This window comes from Cyanistes caeruleus, chromosome Z (genome assembly GCF_971803275.1).
Source record: "Cyanistes caeruleus chromosome Z, bCyaCae1.hap1.1, whole genome shotgun sequence".
NCBI lineage: Eukaryota > Metazoa > Chordata > Aves > Passeriformes > Paridae > Cyanistes > Cyanistes caeruleus.
In genome coordinates, this window is record NC_141732.1 from 9,900,442 (window position 1) to 9,921,643 (window position 21,202).

General features: G+C 37.1%; 1 protein-coding gene and 2 long non-coding RNA genes across 12 annotated transcripts in view; 1 reads left to right on the plus strand and 2 right to left on the minus strand.

The window, feature by feature from the left end:
* FER (FER tyrosine kinase) overlaps positions 1-21,202 on the minus strand; it is a 157,754-nt gene that overhangs the window by 83,881 nt on the left and 52,671 nt on the right. For all 10 annotated transcript variants that reach the window (XR_015280685.1, XM_086868392.1, XM_086868395.1 and 7 more), the window contains one exon: positions 20,539-20,728. Coding sequence is in view for 9 of the 10 variants with exons in the window: in XM_086868392.1 (XP_086724518.1) it covers positions 20,539-20,728 (190 nt within the window). In the remaining variant the exon portion in view is untranslated. The remainder of the gene's footprint in view (positions 1-20,538; positions 20,729-21,202) is intronic.
* LOC147648090 (uncharacterized) lies at positions 254-8,570 on the plus strand. Its single transcript, XR_015280686.1, has 2 exons — positions 254-672; positions 4,283-8,570. It is a non-coding gene; the product is annotated as an uncharacterized LOC147648090 (long non-coding RNA).
* Positions 14,650-15,243, minus strand: LOC147648091 (uncharacterized). The gene is made up of 2 exons (XR_015280687.1): positions 15,156-15,243; positions 14,650-14,774 (listed from the first exon to the last, which is right to left on the minus strand). It is a non-coding gene; the product is annotated as an uncharacterized LOC147648091 (long non-coding RNA).

Sequence of the window (21,202 nt, forward strand, 5' to 3'; positions counted from 1 at the left end):
TTTGTTCCTGGGCCCCTTCAGTGTGTGGCTGCAATAAACCCTGCTGGAACTCCATACTAAGACCCTTCCTGGCTCTCCACCATTGATCATCGTCCCTGGCATGTTTGTGAGTGTGAGTGTGATTGCAGCCTGCCCAGGCACCTTCCTCCCTGGGGGTGCTTTTGGGAAGGTAGCATCACCTGACCATCGCACCTGACACTACGGTATGTGATCAGGTTTAACCATGATAAGGTGTGGGGTGAGATGCTATCCCACTCACACCACTGAGATGCCCAGAGCCTACCCTAGGAGAACACCTGAAATAAACCAGGGAATTTCACGCACTCCAGACACCAAGTCAGCTTCACTGGGAACCACTGAAATGCCTTTCAGCTGATGCTGACATCTAGGGAGTAAACAGGAAGAACTGGGGATGTGCTCACACTTGCAGGACTATAACCTTACTGGTATTACTGAAGCATGGTATGGCACATACCTAGAGTGTTGGAACCGAAGAATACAGGCTGTTTTCTTCTTTAAGGGAAACAATTACTTCAGCTTTTTTCAAGAAATACCACAAAAGAAGACAACTATTCTGACACTACCGATTTTACTTTCCATTCTTTTCTCTTCTCACAAGTGACAGAAAAGAGAGATTAAGCATAAGAACCAAAAAAGGAGCGCAGGATTCAGGTCAGTTGAAAACCATGAGTGAAACACTTGCTATTTCACTTGAGGATTTCTTCAGTTGCATCTTTATGTATGAGTAGAACCTGGGCTTCTGTTTTTCCTATGTTCTCTTTGGGGGATCTTGTGCAGTGTGAGGTTCTGTGTGTTTTAGTGGATTTTTCACTACAATTTATGTTCTGTGGTCATGCCTTACAACTGATAGATTCCCATGGACAACAGTCTTCCGTTTGCCAAGCATACAGTTCTGTCATTGAGCAAAATTGGTGCAAATCTTAAGACTGCATGAGAAATAAAACAGGATACCTAGCAGAGTGACACAATCAAGAAGACAGGCCACATGAGTCACAGGCACAACAGTATTTTCAATGAACATAAGCAAGACAAAACAACAGGAAAAAAAGATTTTGCTTAAATTGAACTGCATGATGTAAAAGCCCAGAAGATTTTTTTAGCTGTATAAATCCAGAATTTGGGCTATATTTTAGATGTTATCATCAAAGAAAAATAGTCTATACTCTTTTTAGAAAAGCAATGAAATAAGAGGTTGGAGAGAGATCTAAGATAAAGATAAAACAGAATTAATGTTTCTGAAGGACAGGCAAATAGTAACGATACCAATCAAAGGTGGAAGATTAACAGCAAGATTAACAAAGGTGGCAAGAGACAAAGGACAAGGCAGTATATATTGAATATTCCTAAAACACCAATAAACCATGTATGTACAGTAATGTAAATAAGCCTATACTTTAATATTATTCTATGCAAAGAAAAGAATGCCACATGAGTCAGATGTGAACTGTCCACAGAAATTGAATGTGGGCTTGCAAATGAAATCACAGAACTTTCACAGGAAATTTAGATTTGGAAATGTGATAATGACTCTCCAACTCAAAGAGAAAATGCTCTCAGAACAAAAGGAGATTTCAATTAGAAGAACATAATCAGTGATATCTAAAAGACGAGAGTGAAATCACTCTTTCTGTGATCTGGCTAGGGAACTGGTCCTCAGAGATTTTGATGAAAATTATTTCAGTACAGTACAAGGGCTCTAAGACAGAAACAGACAGGGAAATTCCAGCAGCTACTGCAAACAGTATGTTCAATGAACATGCAGATGAAATAGATATACAGACAGCATCTGCCAGAGCAATTAATATAGTTTTCATAAAGTAAATGCTAGCTTTTGTTCCTGTTTGAAGATGCACTTTCCCTGATGAAAAAGGTGCTGAGCAACATTCATCCTAAGGCTTCAAATTTAGACAATGGGCAGAACAAGGAATATTTTTGTTTTTTTCAAAGTCTGTAGAAGTATGGTTTGAGACAGAAATTTTGTTATTTTCAAGCAGGAGCTCTTCAAAATAGAGAAAATAACTTTCTGAAAATGATCATCTGCATTAGTCACTTCAGTAGTGGAAATTAAGTTATTGAGGAGCACTAAAAGCATGCCATAAACTTAGAGAGTGACATTAACTATGGCCTGCCAATTGATGAGTGGATATACTAACCATAAAAATCTGCATGTGTCTGTTTTACAGCTATTAGCACTTACTGAAAGAGATGTAAATGCTGACAATATTAAAACTGAAGCATACAGCAGAACATGACCAATATCCCTAAAGTTTATGCTTTGATTTCAGAAATAAGATTGATCTTGTTCCTCAAAAGAATGTTGTTGTTTGGTTTTTGGGTTTTTTGGGGTTTTTTTTGGCGGGGGGGGGGGGGTGTCCCATTCATGATAAAACTAGGTATCTCAGAAAGACCACCTGTAGAAAACCAGATAAAGAATCATGTCGTCTTTACCAAAAACACACACAGTATTTCAAATTATAAACATGGCACTCACAAATAAAACCTGCTGAATATAAGCTGATTGAGTTGAGTAGATCATCTCTTTGAAGTCCATGTCCAGAATTATAATACACATTTTCTTAGTTTACTACTGTAGATACCTAGAACTGTGCAGAGCCATGTAGATTACAATACAGTTATTTACAATTTAAATATTCAAAGCTAATTAAGAATATCTGAAGTACACAGTGAAACCAATTAAACAATGTAGCTATTCAAAAATCATTTTATGATAAAGCAACATTTTCTGTTTTAAACACTAGTAACACGTTCCAAAGTAGCAGAAATGATGTATCATTGATGTACACATACTGTAAAATACTGCGCTAGCTGCAAATTAATGTTCCTTAATCTGAATTGCAGAGGGTAGCTTGAGAAACAAGACTTAGTAGTGTGAAGTTTGGTAACAGTTATATTTTCTCAGACCAAAGGCATATCCCAGAGTATGCCAGTGGAGTAATAACCTGTACGTAAGAAAAAGAGAATGACAATTCTTCAGAGCATGTCTTTGTCCTCTGAGGACCTGTAGTGTAAGATCAGCCTTACTAGTTAAGATGTGATGTTTCATGGCAACAGTCAGGGAAGGATTTTCCTTCCATATTTTTCAGTTGTCTTCTGTATCGATATATATCTATATAGATATATATAACCTATTACAATCTGTGACTGTAGCAACCAGTTCCACAACTTAATTACACATTTTGGAAGAACATGTTTGTGTGCTTGTTTTGAATCATTTGCCTGTTGTGGTTATTTGATGAGTGCTACTTCTTGCTTCTGCAAAGACAGAGAACAGTCATTATTCCTTATTCACCTGTATATACCCACACCCAACTCACTAAACACATCCTCATCATACTCCCCTTCATTGAACTTCTCAAGCTGTAAAGCCCAATCTACTTATTCACTAATTCTACAGAAGCTCCTCCAAATATCTGAGCATTATTATTTTGTCTTTCTGAATTCTCCTACATCAGTTTTCTAATTAAGGGAGCTGAAAATGTAATTGGTTACATGAAGCCAAACTCTTCTGTGGTACATAGCAAAAGGACAATATGCATTAAGAAAAATGCTAATTAAATACTGAAAAAAACCAAAAACCTCACAATGAGGACAGTGATCAATACTGAAACAGGTTTCCTGGAGGAACTTCCATCACTGGACCTGCTAAGAGCCTCAACATGCATAAAGCATTTTGCAGCCTGCAAGAGATGGACTGCAGCCATTAAAGATGGCCCTGCTCTGAGCAAGAAGCAGGACCAGATGGATCCCTGAAATCTTTTCCAGTTTAAATTATTCTGCAGTTCTATGGCATTTGGGAGGCAAGTGCACATCAATTTATACAATGATGGAATGTTTTCTGCTCTCTTCTTTCTTTTTTTCCTGAAAATTTCTGGCATGTTTTTTTTTTGGTTTTAATCACTTCTAGTGACCTGGTATCTTCAGGGACATTTATTTAGGGTTGGTAACTCAGAAGCCATTATTGGTATATGTGAAATCAGGCAGTGTTACTACAGGCTGGTCTGCAGAAATGTAACAACACAATATAATGTTAATACTAGAAGTATTTAAAAGGCTGTTAGAAAAAATATGTACAATTTATAAAAAGCTCAGAAATGTATTCAACTTACTATCAAAAAACATCTGTTTTCTTTCAAAATAATGTCTTTTTTTCTTGTGATTGTTTTTATGCATTTCATTCCTTATATACCATATCTTGAAGTTCCAACAGAGGCTAGAAAGTAACTTTTTTTTTTTTTTCCAGGAAAACACCAGTAAGAAAAAGTATTAAGCAAGAGATTGGTGAAATATTTGGAGACAAAAACCTGAAAAATCTTCATCAGATCTTCCTTAGGAAAGGTTTGGGTATCAGCAAATACTCTGTATAAATAGATTTAATTTAAAAAAACCCCACAATAATTATGAATACTACAACATGATTGACCCTTTGCTTTCTTTTTTTGAATCCCTATCTATCATAACAGAATGTGCAGTTAAGTTGTCTGCTCTGTCTTCTGTTTTAATTAAGACTTTCAGAAGGCTAATTTTTCAAGATACATATGAAATGTCAGAGAAATGTCACTTTCATCTTTTAAATAATTAGCAGATCTTCCAAACACACAAACATGTATTACAGGTCTTAATGGAAGTCAGGCAGCTCTTAATGGGGGTTAGCAATCATGTTTCCAGTAACACAGTACATTTTAACTCTTATATACACCCAACAGCTTTTTTAAAAATGTGATGCTTTGTTTTCACCAAATTATCATCAAGAATGTCAACAGTTCTCTAGAGAAAGAGATGGCTAAATGTACCTCAACACCTATGCTGAGGCACTGAGATCTTGTATAAAAACTTTTTGTGGAAGGAAGAAGTAGCCAGACAAAGGCTTTTGCAATGCAGATAGACCAATGAAATTAAGTATTCCTTCTCCGCTTAACGACTGTATCTCTACACCACTAAATCCTAAGACACCTCCTTTCACTGATCACATAATTATGCCAAGTAAATAACCACTGGTTTCAATAATGGCAATTTAAAAAACCAATTAAGACCTTTGAAAGCTTACAGAAAATTTTAGAACAAATAAATACTTTTTAAAAATTAAGTTTAAATGCTATTACCTTATTTAACTGTGGAAACATATAACAGGGAAAATGAAGATCTCCATCCTTTAAAAACCTCAGGCTGGTCTGGGCATTTTCAGACATAAACTGTTTCACTGATTTCAAGAGCATTGTTATTAATTAAGAATGCCATTATTAACTGAATGTAAAAAGTTAATAATTCTCAAATAATCATTTTACTTGTTTCAAGTAATAAAATTATCAAATTTCAGTCTGTACAGCACTTGCTATATATGAAAGGGAACTACCTTTTCATGGCATGGTCCTTCTCTTCCTTGGTTGCCATTGCCACATCACTGTAACAGATCTCCAAACATACCCACAAGTTCTCTCTTGGTATAATTCTGTGTAAGCTCATGAAGTTGCAATGGGAGAGCATAAAACAGACTGCACTGAGTGCTCATAGTTGTACTTCAGTACCTAATGCTCACAAAAGCAAGAAAGCCAACATCTTACATCCACTGGCAGCTCATAATTCAAAAAACTAATGGCATGAAAAAAAAAACGTTATGATGAACTGGCTGCTGGTGAAGGTCAGCATCTGCCAGGACAACATGCTCAACATTCGGGCTGTGCTGCTACTGCTTCAAGAAAACTAAGAATCAGAAGTCAAAAAAGCAGTGAATAAATGTGCAACCACTAATAATTTCAATGTAAAAATTCTTAGGAGCATTTTTGAATCAAAGAGGCAAATTTTTTTTCTTTACTTTAATACTGCATATATCCAGTTGAAATAGTTTCAGGTTTTTATGACCCAAATTCTCAAAAAAACAGAGAAATGCAGTAATGCTTTATGCTGCACCAGAGTTTTATTCAAGATCAACACTACAGATCCCACTTGAAGTGGTAAAGTCTTCAATTTGAAATACATTTCTGAACTGGTTATACTAATTTATCCACATAAGGACTGGTCTTGCCATCCCCCTTTCAAGTTAAAAAAGAAAAAACAAAATCTGAGCTAGAATGAAGATTCTTGCTAAGGTAACGGAAGAAAATAATTTTTTCTACATAGACACATGTTATGCAGCATTACTCCTATTTGAAAAACTGCATCTCTATTTAACTGGACTGTGATAAACAGCAACTGAAAACATCAGTATTCCTCCATTAGAGATGGGAATTAGTGTAGAAAATAACTTTTATGTCCCAGAGTTTTCATACACTCATTTATTCACAAAAACAAGTATAAATGTAGGGAGTGGTTTTGGCACTTACTAAAAAATTACAGTATTCTGTAATGGACTTCCTCAATGGAATGGTGAAGTTTTAGGTGCACAGTAGTTGGCTTCAGTTTTAAAAAAGTTAACATCAAAATTTTTCAAACTGTTAAGTATTACTCAAAGACTAACAGAATTTTATTACAACTACTGGCCTAATAAAAAGAACTAGAGTAATCAGTACATGGGCTGATAACAAAAAGCCGCTGGTGAAGAATCTCTGGGATATATTTCACAAGAGGCATATAAAATTTTCCAGTGAAAGTGCCTGAAGAACTATGCCATGCATACAGTACTTGACACAATTAACTCAGCAGACTAAGCAAATGCAAATAGTGTCCAGGGCATTTTTACACAAGGATACAGACTGGTAAACATAAAGTCTTGCAAAAAAATATCCAAAATACCTCAACTCCTAATGTTCTCTCTAACAGTTTGTAGCTAAAGTAAGGAAGTGATAAAGATCATCCACAGCTACCACAAGCATGTTGACAAATTCCTGAAGAGTAGTGTGCATGCCAAAGAATGCCATCTGGAACTGGAAATGGTCTTCACTAGCCACAAACTTAAAGTAACAGTAATAGACTTCCCAGAAATCTATATATCCTTACACTGCACAAGTGTGAGAAGCACAAACTATTCTCCTTTTCTCATTACAACCTGTGTTGGTTATTTTAAAACTGTAAAACCTTTAGACAGGAAGCTGAGTCACATTTCAGCAGAGAAAAAACAAACAAAGACTGTTCTAAATCTTTCATTCCAGATCTGCACAGGCAAAGCTTCTCTGGTCTCACAGAGCACAATCAGTATTTTGACAAATTGTGATCTCATAAAGCGAATCTGTATAGCAGTTTGTAGGTGGTGGATTATAAGTCAGCAAAGAGGAAGATTAGAGCTATGAGCTACAAGCATTTATTTCTGCCATGGGGGTTAGTTAAAAGGTGCTTGGGGAAAGTACAGGAAATACAGAACTAGGGTAACAGATAATGAGAAGGACAGTTTGTGGGGTTTCTTCCGAGATTCTGAAAAAAAAAATAAAAATTGCCCAATCTCAACTCAAGCAAAGGTTCCATCCAAAACACAGTTTTCTAAGGAGGATTGTATCTCTTTTAGAGTTCAGCATTTTGTATCCAAAGACAACATGGGAAGACAACTGAATCAACTAACTGGATGCTGCACCAACTGCATAAAGGAAAAACTAAAGCTAGGGGAGCAAGTACTCTGTGCCTCAGCCAATGAAGCAGCTGATGCTGCTTCCAACACTGCCAACTGGGGGTTAGTCAGCTCAAAATATATCTAAATGCAGTATTTATAAACACAGCATGAACTGACTATGGCATTTGTTAGTGACTGCACTTACTACAACAGTCAATTACTTTATTTAGAATGCACCACTCACTAACAGGAGGCATGACAATCTTTCCAGATCTCATTAAATATCACTGTTGGATTTGGTTGGTTTTCAGCCACATTGACACTCAGTAACACCTGCAAAAGCGCCTTATGAAGCTAGTGCATCCACATTACCAAGGTAGCAGAGTGAAGATTTTAGGCATTTAAGTCAAGAAAGTCTGGCTCCTGGAAGGGATTAGATGCATTGGAGCAGCTGTACCCTGAATGCTGCTTGGGAAGCAATGGACAAATGTCAGCATGTAAAGAACACAAAACAAGAACAGTATCACTATATTGCATGACCTTGAAATCCATGAATCCTCCTACAGTTCACAAGATACCAAGAACTAAATACTCAACAGCAGTAGGATCCCAGGCAGGGACCTGCAGCCCAGCTTTAACAGAGGTCCATGCCAGTTGCCAATCTACAGAAAACAGTATTCTCTAGGGGGATGAGGTGGGGAAACCCTTGAATTTTTCCCTAATTTCAAAGGGAGTTCTTACAGGCCAGAGAAAAATCCCATCTCCCCAGCCAACTACCATGTCATCGTACCAGAGGGGCACTGTCTTTATATTTGTCATCACACTGTTCTTACGGGTACAAGGTAACATTTCTTCAATTCTGCCCTCTACACAGTGGCATCTACTAATCAAGATTCCTCTTAAAATTCATTAATTGGCTCAAGCTGACTCACTGACTGGCTCTAATGAAACCATCTGGTAAATTCTGTGTCAAGCACCAAGAAACAGCATTACATGTTATGTGATCAGGCAGAATGTGAAGCCTTTTTTGCTCCCAATAAACAGTGCTACTAAACATGGACTGGTGACTGTAATCTGTTTGGAAAATCATACTGTGAGAGGATGCATTTGTTTTATCACAATAAAACAAAGTTTCATGGAGTTGACTCTGAAGAGCTTCAGTCAGACAGGGTATGACAGGTTCTTAGCCAGATCCACATTTACATTAAATGTGTTAAACAACAAAACTGAAGCTTTCATAACTGCTAAGAGCTCACAGTATATGCACAGATTCGAATTTGATCAGGTATTTCTGTCTGACAGCTGTTTGGCAGGGTAGTCAGAATATAATGTTTGCTTTTGGTTTTGACAGATACTTGTTTATGCACAAATCAGCCTGCATGTTAATAGATAAAATCATAGACCAACTTTGTGACAGCTTGAGCACAACTTGAGCACCATAACTTAGGTAGGCTTAATGAGTAATCTTTACAGGTTGCCAAAACAACAAATATCTGCCAATTTAAACAACAGAACAACAAAAATGCAAACCCTCCAAATTGGCAGTGTTCAAATTCTACTCTGAGTAAAGCCTGTGGTCCACTGAACTCATGCATAGATCACAGCTACTAATCATAGACAAAAACAGGACTATTTTGAAAATATAGACATCATGGATGACAGAGTCAGGATGTAAGTCTCAATAATGGTACCAAATAAAATATTTCAATCCTATTCAAGCTGAGGTTCATAAATTTTATCTAGCATCATGAGCCAAAATAAATAAGGCAGGACTTCTACAGAAATGCAAAAAGACTTTGAGTTATTAGTTCAGTAAATAGATTATATTCTCTTATTTCAGTCATTACATATTAAAAAGAGTCTGAACAACCAATCAGTGTTCCCTGAAAGTTTGTAAATTGTACATATTTGGCATGCTCAAGCTACTTGTTGAATCAAAGACCAGTCTCCTCGATTACAGAAGAAACTCCTTTTGTACCCACACCCTCTTCCTCTAAAAAATCAGTAATTTCTAGTTTATGGGTATAGTTATACATGATGCAATGCATCAACTTCTTTAAAAGTATGTTGGAGAAAATAACTGATGAAATACTTCAGTCATGTTGGTTGAAAATCCTATTTTCCTCACTATTTTTGTTAGATATTATAAATCTACAAATCTCTTTATCACACAGTTCCTGACACACTTAATGCCAAGATCAAATGTACATAAAAGTTTCCACAAACACAGTGTCAATTTACATGTTACAGATAAAAATCTCTATGGAGTGAACAGATCATGTAGACAAAAGCAGCAGCACCTGAAGCCGCCTGAAACCTTCCAATACACAAGCACAACTTTGTACAAAACAGCCTGAGAAGAAAACAGCTCCATTTTTGTCAAAAAGCTATTTCATTGGCCAGTATGAAAATTATTCTACAAATCATTCCTTCATTAATAGTATGTATGTCACATATTACTGTGGCCTGGAACTTCAACCTGAATCACTAAGTGAGCACAACCACACTGTAACAGGATCTAATAGGTAGGAGACGTTCACAATTCCCACTTGCAGGTTTGTCCTCCCCCCACCCCATACAGAGAAAACAAATCTCCCCTTTATGCTATAATAGCCAACAAATTAACATAAGAAAACTGAATTTATATCAGCTTTATTGAACTATGATTTCCTGTGGGAATGTGGGTTTCTCTTACAGACAAACAAAATACAAATGTACCTAAAAGGTTTTTGTTTTTTTTAAAACCCAGAAGTAACTTCTTTAACTTTTTATGGTTTTATAAGCCGGAAGTTAATCTTGGGTTTTTTGTTTCATTATTTCTAGCTCAGAAGTTACTTTTAAACTTTTTTATTTTTAGAACTCTCCAAATACATCTCCCCTTGCTTAAAATCTGAATTCTCTTTCAGTACAATTGCCTATGGCCAACTCAGTCACATCAGTTCCTTCTGTACTACAACATTCACTGCATTACACTGAATTCAGTATAAATAACCACCATGTTCAACTGCTCTAGCCAGCAGCTAGCACAGAAGACAAAAATTACAGGTTAACATGGTACAGAAACTGTCACAACTGTCCAGCATCTCATTTTAGCCCCCCCAACTCCAAACCAATATATTTGTGTTTCCATTTTTCTCTCTCTCCTACCAACAGTTGTTTTCATTTTTATAGCAGCTGCTGTGTAAATGCTACAGGTTTCCAGACTAAGATAATTTCAGTTAGATATTGTGACAGTCTTTATTGTTTCAGAGTTCTGGCAAAACTAGGTAAATTTAATCTAAAGGAGAATGACAGAATTTTGTATTACACATAAAGCCAAACATTAAGTGATTTTGTTTCATCTTAGTATTCAGAGCCAAGATCCAGAAATAAAGTCATTCTGCAGCACATCAGAAACAAAAATTTGCAGATATAGCTCAGGCTATACCACTTCTATACTGTATTTTTCTTATCATACCATTTGCACTTTGATTTAGCACTCAGTTTACCACAGAGGCAACATGTGTTGATAAAGTTAGAGCCACAGTCTCACAAAAATACCGTCTCATGAAATTATACTGACAACTGCTCTGTCTCCAGCCCTTCCTTCTCAATGAGTCCTACATGAGTATGTTGTAGGTTTCTCCAATCCTATGTTTGGTCCTGTGTCCTGGACAGACTTTGAATCTGATAGTCTTGTCCTCAGCACTGTTGATGACCTCTTTTCATTTTACTCCGATAGTACTCCTAGGCACACTCTGAACCTGATGAAATGCTCTACTACCTCTGGAGCTGCCAGTTCTATCCTGTATTTAGTTTCTTTTTCTTTTTTCCCCTACTCTTATTAATCTAGCTTCTAGATACCACCAACTCTTACTTTATTTCAGAAACTTGACAAAAAAAAATCAGATTTTAAAATGTATTTTGCTTGCAGAAAGATTTTGAAGTAACTTCCAGAAAACAAACCTGCTTTTGGTCCACAAAATCCTACAGTGCCCTAAAAGTAAAGATCTTCAATTGTTTACCAAGAATGACAAATTTCACATATCTTGGCTGTGATACTCCAAGCTTTCTTTCTTCTCTAGGATGAGGACATTAGTTTCAGAAACTCCTGAATATCTGCTATCATCTTCATGCAAATGTCACTGCCTTTCTCGCATTACCTTAACACAACAGCCAAATAAAAATTAAGTTTCTGATGACCTGTTTCTGTACCTCCCTAAAAAGAAATTGAGGTAAGCAATCCTGCAAGTTTTTGACAAGGTTACAATGACTACCACTATCTCAAACAGGACTTTAATTTTCCCTACCATTTGTTGCGGTGCATTTTTATTTTATGGTTTGTTGAATGGTCTGATGTTAATGGTCTGTTCCAGTTCCCCTCCCCGCATTTTAGATTTTTTTCCAAGTTGGATTAATACCAGGTGTTAAATGTTCCTTCCCTTTGCCCTTCAATCATTGTAATCCCCACCCTATATTCCAGTGCCTTCCCTATCCGTCATTATAAACTCTGTCCCTTGTTCTGGATCCTCCCCTGCCAGTTCTGCCCTACAGGAATTCCCCTAATGTACAACACCCCATTGGTTCACGGGACCTGTCCTGTCCACCCCCTTTATGCCCTGAGCTGTATTCCCCTCCACTCTCTCCTCCTTCCCAGATTCCCCATCGGTTCAGAGAGTGTACACCCCCTCAATTCTAGTGCTGGATAAAACCCCAAACACACTGGTATTCGGGGCTCTTTGATCCCTGTCCCCTTTGGCAAGTAAACCTTCCATGAAACTTCACACTGAAGGCTTCCCTCTCCTCTTTTGTCCGCTCCCTGGCACTGACAACCATTCTTGCTGCAGAGCAAGCTCTCCCCACTGCAGTGGGAAGCTGTTCCCCACTGCAGTGCCCCTGAGCTAGCTGTGGAGTCCAGCATGGTGTCAACCATTGAAGACTATTTGGAACAAATAGTTCCAAATACAATAGTCTGTTGGAAAGGGGGCTTCATCTGTTTGAATATTAATATCCAGAGTCACAGCTTCATTTCACAGGCAGGATACCTCAAGCAATCTAAAAATGGTCATTAGTGCTGATGTTGAGGCATCTGGATCCCAAACTGACCAGAAATCTTTTGCATCTATCTACTGCTAGATGATTAAAAAAAACCCAAAAAATCCCCAGAAAAATGGAGAGCAAAAAAAATAGGGCTGTAACCTAAAACTGGATTGCCATTCTGGTTTCTCAAGTCTGTAGCAGGCAAGAACTTCCCCACAGGGCAGAAAAAATCCAGAAGTTAGGCATAAAATCATACACTTCAATCTGGCAAAAAACTTCCAGTGACACTACATTATACCATAAATCCTAATTCAAATAATTATTTTATAGCAGATTTTAGGAGTTCTAGAGGCATAATAATTGCCTTTAAGGACAATGGTATTTTTAATCAGCCAGTTAAAAAGAAAGAGAGAAAAGTTGAGAAGTGATTTAAAGCCAAATTCTATCGCATTACTTCCTGTGCATTGCCTAGAGGCTATGAGAAGTTAGCAATTACACTAATTCAGTCCCATCACTATGAAAAAGAGGTAAGAAGGCAATGATTATGATTTTGGCAAAGAATTACTACTTTTCTCCCAGCACACAGAGAAGCATACGCTGGATACCAGTATGTGGTTTCTGTTCAAAAGGAAACTTCTGTGTGAAGCTATCCTAATCCACAGAGAAGATTCTGACTGAAAGAACAAATCTCCAGTGGGCAAGCAGCTCTGCAGCACTACTATAGTGAAGCCTGCTTCCAGAAGGAAGAAATGAAAGTGCTTGAAATATTATTGGTAGTTCAAGGGAGGTCTGTATACTTATCTCAAGTGCTTATAACTCTCCATCATACAGAGAGTTGGTAAACTAATTCTGCACTTCAAATATTCTAAGAGTTCTCTTTCTGTGAATGATCCATATATCTCAATTCCTCAAAAATTTTGGTTATACTTCTAATTTCACTTTTCCCCAAGACCAGATTATTTCTCAACACTTTTTTGATAGATAATATGCTAACCTTAAGAAAGGCTTAAGTTCTGAGCCTTAGTGTATGAACTTAGTCCAATCTTCTATTTCAGAAGTTTCTAGGCATGTTCAGTGAGTCTAGATAGCTTTGCTGACTTCTCATCTTCTAAATTCTGGACCAGTCAGTGGGACAAAGTATTACTGGCTTTATCTGTCTACTATACTACCTTAGTATCTCCTTTTGTATTTTTCGTCCTCTGATATAAGTCCATCAGGCAGTTGGGATTTAAAAAAAAGAAGAAACAGAAGCTAGAACATATTCAGTATGAGAGAAAGATGAATAGAATTCATCTTCCCACACTTCCCAAAGGCATCTGACATTTGGGGCACTTTCAATCCATGTCAAATTCTGGCTGTAAGCCACAACACAGGCCCAAGCCAGCAAGCTTGGAAAGTGGCCATAAACAAAATTGAACTTCAGCTGTTCAGGCAACCACCAAATAAAACTGTTTATTTCCAGGTCTTTTATGAATAAATAGGCAAAATTTCTGCAGCATGACTGCACTGGCAGTGTTTCCTCAGCAGAATATAAAACAAAAGAAAGGATAAGGATACCAATGGTGCACAGACTAACTCTGGCCCTGGGTCTACTGACAAGAAAGTTAAAATCTTGCAATAATGCAATGGAAGTGTACAAGATTCATAAATATATAAACCAAATTACTGTGAAGGGCTCCACTACCATGCTCTAATACAATCTTAGTTTTATGTAAATGTCATGAGCCTCAAATCAGTAGAGAATTATATGGACAGATAAGGGAGATGTTTGGTGATGCACTACAGAGCATAAGAATGTGTCTGTTCTTCTGAATCGGTAAGAAAAATGACAAATTTATCTCTGCTGTTACACTTTCTGCTATTGCTGTAATGGCCTGTCAAAGAAGGCAATCGCTTCCTTGCATCTTTTTCAAAATAAAGAACCTGCATAGTCTGAGAGTGCAGGGGAAAAGGAACCCCCAAGAGAGTTCTCTCAGTAGATTATGTTTCAGGGCCTTGTGATCCAACATCTAAAACGTATGCAATGAAGCATCTTTACTCAAATAGTTAATTCCTGCAAAGCCTCTTTCATATCTATGTAACTGACGGTAAAAAAATCAAAACATACAAACTGATTAAATTTGTCAATTACTATTTTAGTGACAGTTCTGAACACATTCACTGCAAATCCAAACCTGCAGACGAAGACTCTGGCTACTGGTTTGTTGATCATAATAACTAGAGCACCAAATCTCCAATTCTAAAAAGCAAGGATGGAAAGATAAAACATTGACATTAGGTAGAATAATTCACAAACAAATAAAGTAGCACTTTAGCTCTGTTTCATGTATTTAGTATTTTTTTCCTTCTATAATGACTGAGAACTAATTTTTTAATTACCACAACCTTCAGTAAAAGCTGGTTTATCCTTTTTAAAGGCAAACTATCACTAAGGCTAACATCTCTGAAGCCTTTTAAAAAGGAATAACAAACAACAAAAGCGATTATATATGAGGTGAACTGTTGTTTTTTTTTTTTCAAGTAATAATGCTACAACAGATAAAACCATTTTCTGCTGTGTACAGTTTTAAGCCTCAAACTCTAACTGGCACAAGGCATTACAACATCCCAATGGCTGTACCATGGTTCTTCAGCTTGCTTCTGCCCTCTCAGGAGTTCATGCTAACAGCTTTGGTTTATTCAATCATAACTAGTCTTCTGGCACTGAGCTCCACCTGCTGACAAGTCTCTCAAGTGTTGCAGAGCTTGCACACAAAGTCTCAGTTTTGTCAACCAGCTCCAGGAAAATGCTGCAGTATGCAAAATAAATCTACATGAAACACATCTACTAGTGAGAACAGCATGAAATTTCAAACATATATTCTAAAAAGTAATAGGTTTAGGCCTTCATAATTTTTTTTTTACCATGTAAGGAAAAAGGAAAGGACAAATTAATGTGTCACAGATGATTGCTAAACATGATTGCTAAACAAAATTAATTACTATTTTATATTAACTAAATCTATTGCCTGTTTTAAGCACTCCCAGAAGGCTTCCTACTCTAACAATTTGCAAGTCAATATCTGATGCTGTAAGTTTAAAGCATTACCATGAAATGCAAATCATCATAATTGTACATAATTACCTGAATAAATGTTTAGCTGGTACTAGAATATTCAAAAATAAATGACGTTTTTATTTCAAATCTAATAATCAGATATATAAAAGTTTTGTTTCTGTTGCTTTCTTCATTTTAATTATCATGGACTACTACCATACTTTGTTGAGCGTAGTAACAGCAAAAATATACCTTATGTACCTTAAGACAAATAAATGACATGCCATACATCCACTGACTGAACACCTAAATGTGGAATAATTAGTTCAAGTAGCTTCTAGTTACTGGTTAAATTTTATAGTGACATAATACATAACACTTTGGATAACTACTACATTTTTGTCAAAATATATCTGTTTACAAGGAATAACTCTCTTCTTTTTAGTATCTCCATACTTTAAGCACAGAAGAACATGTGAAGTATGAATTTCCCATTAACACAGTGAATAGCATAGATGTGTAACTCTAAGGGGCTCAAAAATAAGATTTTAAACTTGTCGTACCATCAGCATCATAACTATCTCTGTCTTGTGTAGATAAATCAATAGAAAAGTAGAACTGCTAGTAACAATAAAACATTTCATTTTTCCATATACAATGACAAAACTGTTAAATGCTATGTTCAGAAATAACAAAAAATACATTTTGGCTTCATTGTGATATCATATCCTTACTGAAAAAAAAAAAAGAAGCGCTTGGCAATTCCTTTTTTTTTCTAACATGAGTACATGTCTACCAAGGCACAGCCAACATACTTAAAAAAATATATTGACTAAAGCAGACTATACTGAAGACACTAACAGAATAAATATTTCTATTTAATAGAGGCAAAAAAGAGCAAGGAAACTAAGTTAAAACACTCATATAACATTACACTATTTATAAAAACATATCTAACAGCAAAACAGAATTTAATTCCTTGTTAGTATTCTATTATGCAGTTACCTAACGTAAGAGAAGGAAAACAAAATAATTTGAGAACTATTCCACCATGAAATTGGTTCTATTTATATAATATAAATACTTAAGAGATACAAAACAAAATTGCTTTGCATATCTGCTTTTAAATTCTAAATGACAAAACAAAAAAATTGCTTGTGACTTGAGGACACAAAAATTTTCTTCATATGAAAAAAAAAAATTCATTTGCTGACAACACAAGCCAACTATGATTTTCCCATTCTTAGAAAATTTGTAAAACAAGTGTTTACAATTAATTTCTGGAGAGGAATTAATAACCACATTCAAGTGTATCAGAGTAACATTTAGATGAACTGCTCTTAGAAAAAGTGGAGAAACTTTGATGAATTTATAGCTGAAGAAACAGTCATCCTCTTGAACGGTAACAGAATGAGCCATCAGCAGCAAGAACATTTTGTTTCTGATCTTTTACAGCCCTATACTTTTAAGGAGTTTTATGAAAAAAAATGAATCCTAATTTAAAAATCACAAGGATATTTATTTACAGAAACAACCCATCAGTGTATGATTTTTTCATCTTGAGATATAGTCAAGACTTCTGAGTCAGCGTGATGCCAAACGTGAGCACAGACTAGGAGAAAGAGCACATCAAAAGCAGCCCTGCAAGGAAGGACTCAGGTGTGCTGGTAGACAAAAAGCTGAACATAAGCTGACACTGTGCACTTGCAGCCCAAAGGGTCAACCACATCCTGGGCTACACCCAAAGCACCATGAGCAGCATGATGATGGAGATGACTTGCTCCCTCTGCTCTGCCCCTGTGAGATCCCACCTTGAAAACTGCACCCAACAACAACAATCCAGCAACTTGGGTCTTCAACAGAAGAAAGAGATGGAACAAGCCCAGAGGAAAGCCACTAAATTGACCACAAGGTTGGAGTACCTATCCTATGACAAGAGGCTGGGAGGAGTTGTTCAGCCTGGAGAAGAAAAGCAAGATCTCCAGGAAAATCTCACTGAAGCCCTCAAGTACTCAAAACAAGTCATAAGAAAGATGGAGGCTGACTCTTCACATTGGCAGATGGTGATACGATAAGGGGAAACAGTCTTAGTCTAAAAGAGGAGAGATTCCAGTACCTGAGCTGAGTCTTGATCTGCCAGGAACACAGCTCTGGCATGAGCTGTGAGGGATGAGACAGCCCCAGTATTGACAGTGACCACCCAACACCACCTTAATCCTCTTTGCTCCACTGCAGGGTGACAGCAGTGGCTTTCTTTGTGTGCAGAGACAGCAGGTCTGATTACTTCTGGCTCACTGGAGTGAACACCTGGGGAAGAGGCTGTGTGAGGGAAAAATGCCCCAGAGTCTGCACTGCCACTCAGCACTTCTACAGTGTGCTGCTTATCCAACATCACAGACATCAAATTATTTAATGATCACCTCAAACCCCTTCTCAGAAAGCAAGGCCAATACCAACACCATCAGGCATGTTTTAGCTCCTCTCTTTTTTCAAGTCCAAAAGCTGGTAGAATTCTTTACCTCTCTAATGAGGTGCAGGAGCTCCTGCAGGTCCTAAGGAGAAAAAATAGCATGAGCAGCAGGATGAACAGGATCCAGGACAGGCTGCAGTGGATTACGACCATTTCCTTCTGGGGCAACGTGCTGATCCCAAGGCAGCCTCAGTACCAATGGCCTGCAGTTAAATGCTGTATCCTGTACATGTAAATGCTGAACTTGACTCAGCTTTGGAAATAAAGTTGCCTGCTTTCACAGTTAACCTTGTTTTCAGTCCTATTCAATCTCCTGTACAAGACAAGGACTTCTGCATCTGGTACCCACAAAGTGTGCATGTCCCAAGAGTGGCTTAGCCCTTCTGGCCAGCTTTGCCTTGAAGAAGTAAGGGAAGTGCTGCAAAAAATAAATTCTGCAAAATTTATTCTTCAGATGAAACTTAACACGTCACACTTCATGACAAGTCTTCTCTGCAAGGTAGCTTGAATGATCAGCATTATTTTCATAAAAAGTGGAGGCACTCTAAACTCTTAGATAACGTAGGCCAGATGGAACTCCATAAACTAAAGCATGTTACTTAAAGTACAGAATCTTTATTAAAAATGAATGAATTATCTCTGACATAAAAATGTGTCTCTGATTTATTTTCTCAAGTTGCCTTAACAGTAAATTTTACTTACTGGTTTAAAAAAATAAAACAACAAAAACCCACCTTCTCCTATATTTCAGCTTACACAACATCACTTAAGAGTGTTAAATGCCTCTGCCTCCTTTTGTACCAATTTCCTGTCCCCATTTTACCTTCTCCCTGAGAAGCTGACCAGAGTGCCTCTCATCATTAGGACCCTTTCTAATGGCTCTCATGACTTTTTTGTGCAACCTCGTATTGGGTTAAAGTGGCAAGATTTTGTAAAGGGTGCATCCTGCTGTAGTGGATGGTGTTGAAAGGGGTTGGAACTAGGCAATCTTCGAAGCCCCTTCCAACTCAAACTATTCTGTGACTCTATGTTCTCCCTTCCCCTACCCTCCTGTAGAAGCCACCGTGCCCTGAGCACAGAACCAGCCACCCTGTGCCATCTGCCCTGGAGCACTGCAGGCCCATTAGTGGCTGCATTGGAGGCGATGGCTCCTCACTCATTGCAGGTGACACTGGAGGTGACACGGTGCTGGCAGTGATAGAGCTGCTGTGTCTGCGTCTTGTTGGCCCTGTGTGGGCCTGTGCCCAGCACATGGAATTATTTTCTCCCACTCAGTCACTCAGAGGTTTAGACATCAGAAAGCAGAGTTCAGTAATCTTGAGCTCAACTAACACTAGTAGACACTAATCACTAGCACTACTACAGGTTATGGTATTAAACAATTAACAAGACAGCCTACTCCAAAAAGATTCCAAGCCTCCTAATCTTTTGCAATCATTATCCTGATCCTTCTTTTCTCTTTCTTCATACTTTTGTACTTTTTAAACTCGTTCTAGGTCATGACAAGCATATAAGTTTTGTAAAATAATGTTTTGTATCAATGTAAATGACAACCACCTCATAGTGCCTTGTAAATATTAAACAGCAGTGGAAGCAAGAGAATGTTCATAATTAAGCATAATTGTAGAATGGGAATCGAACAGCTCCACAAATAGCCAGAGGAAGAAAAAAGCCTTCCTCTTAGAAACAACCATTTAATTATCATTTCACAGAGCTACTGCCCCATGGGCCAAAAAAATGTCAGGCTAAACCTCAAAGAAAAAAAGTCATAAATATCTCCTACATGTCAAAACTAATCCACAAAGGCAAACACTACTGTTTGTCCCTTTAGTAAACAGGTACGGTTTGTTTGCTTTTTTATGTGGCCTACAAACTCTGCACATAACTGCATGCAACTGAGAAAAGGAAGTCACACAAAATATTAGCAGAGTAAAGTACTTACTTAAAATACATGAGGTCTCATCAGAACAAAAAAAAAATTCCTTTCAATTATTAAGAGCGTAAACATTTAAAAATATGTTTCAAAAAAAATGTTCATTTCTGTTGAATAAAAGAGTAATTACAGTATATAAAATTAATTTCTCAATTACTTAACACATGCAGCAATTCCAAGAGCTTTTGCTGTTAATTTTCAGTCTACAACTGTAAATTTATTTCTTCAACACAGCCAGGGAAATAATCAATAGCTACTCAGTCATATTTACTAAATCTAAGTAAGGGTTATGACTTTTCTTTATAAAACAGTGTAATGAAAATTTAAGCATCAAGTGTAGAGAAGAGTAATCCAGGTCTCCAGACATAGACTGCTATGAGTTACTGCCACTTAAAAAGAAAAAATATCATGCAACTGAACAACTGGTCCAAACAAGTATCCAAAAATGCAAAGTGAAGTCCACTCACTTTAAATCACATCACTGAGTATCTTGATACTCTGATCCTGGATTTGAAGCACAATGGCAAGGCTACACAGTTCAGTAAAACAGATGTAAAACTTACCATGGAAGTCACTGATCTGGCATCTTCTTCATAATTCACTACAGGTGGTGGCTCTTTCCCATCATTCTCTTGAACCTTTTGTTCCAGTAGTTCTTTCTGGGCTGCAAATTTTGCCTCAGAGCATCTTAGTTGCTGGACTGTTTGCTTAAGTTCTTCAAGTGCTTGCTTTTGGCTCAGCAAGAGTACAATACTGCAAAGGAAAACAACAATTTAAAAATATAAATTATTCAAAATAGTTTATTTGCTTCATAAAAGTTGGGGGGGAAAATGCATGACAATTCTTTAACATAATCATTTACTCAAAGGTGAAGCACTTCTAAAAAATTTTCAAAGCAGCAATATAATGCAAACAAGCACTCAATCTCTTCTCTCTATCACAGCAATCATGTTTAATGAATATAGGTGAAACTCCTGTTTTCATCCACTTTTGCCTGAATTCATAAACACTGGGGTTCCCCCTCCCTTAGAGAGTAAGTAAATTTTAGATAATGATTTTAAGTGATGAGAAATTCACTCCAATCAGCGTAGTTGTTGCAGTAATAATTCGCAATATTGAACTCACCTCACATCCAGTATGAATTTATATGCCCTCACATAAGAAACACCTGTTATTTCCACTGCACCATAAGTACTTCTGGACTGTGTTATAACTGTCTTATGAAGC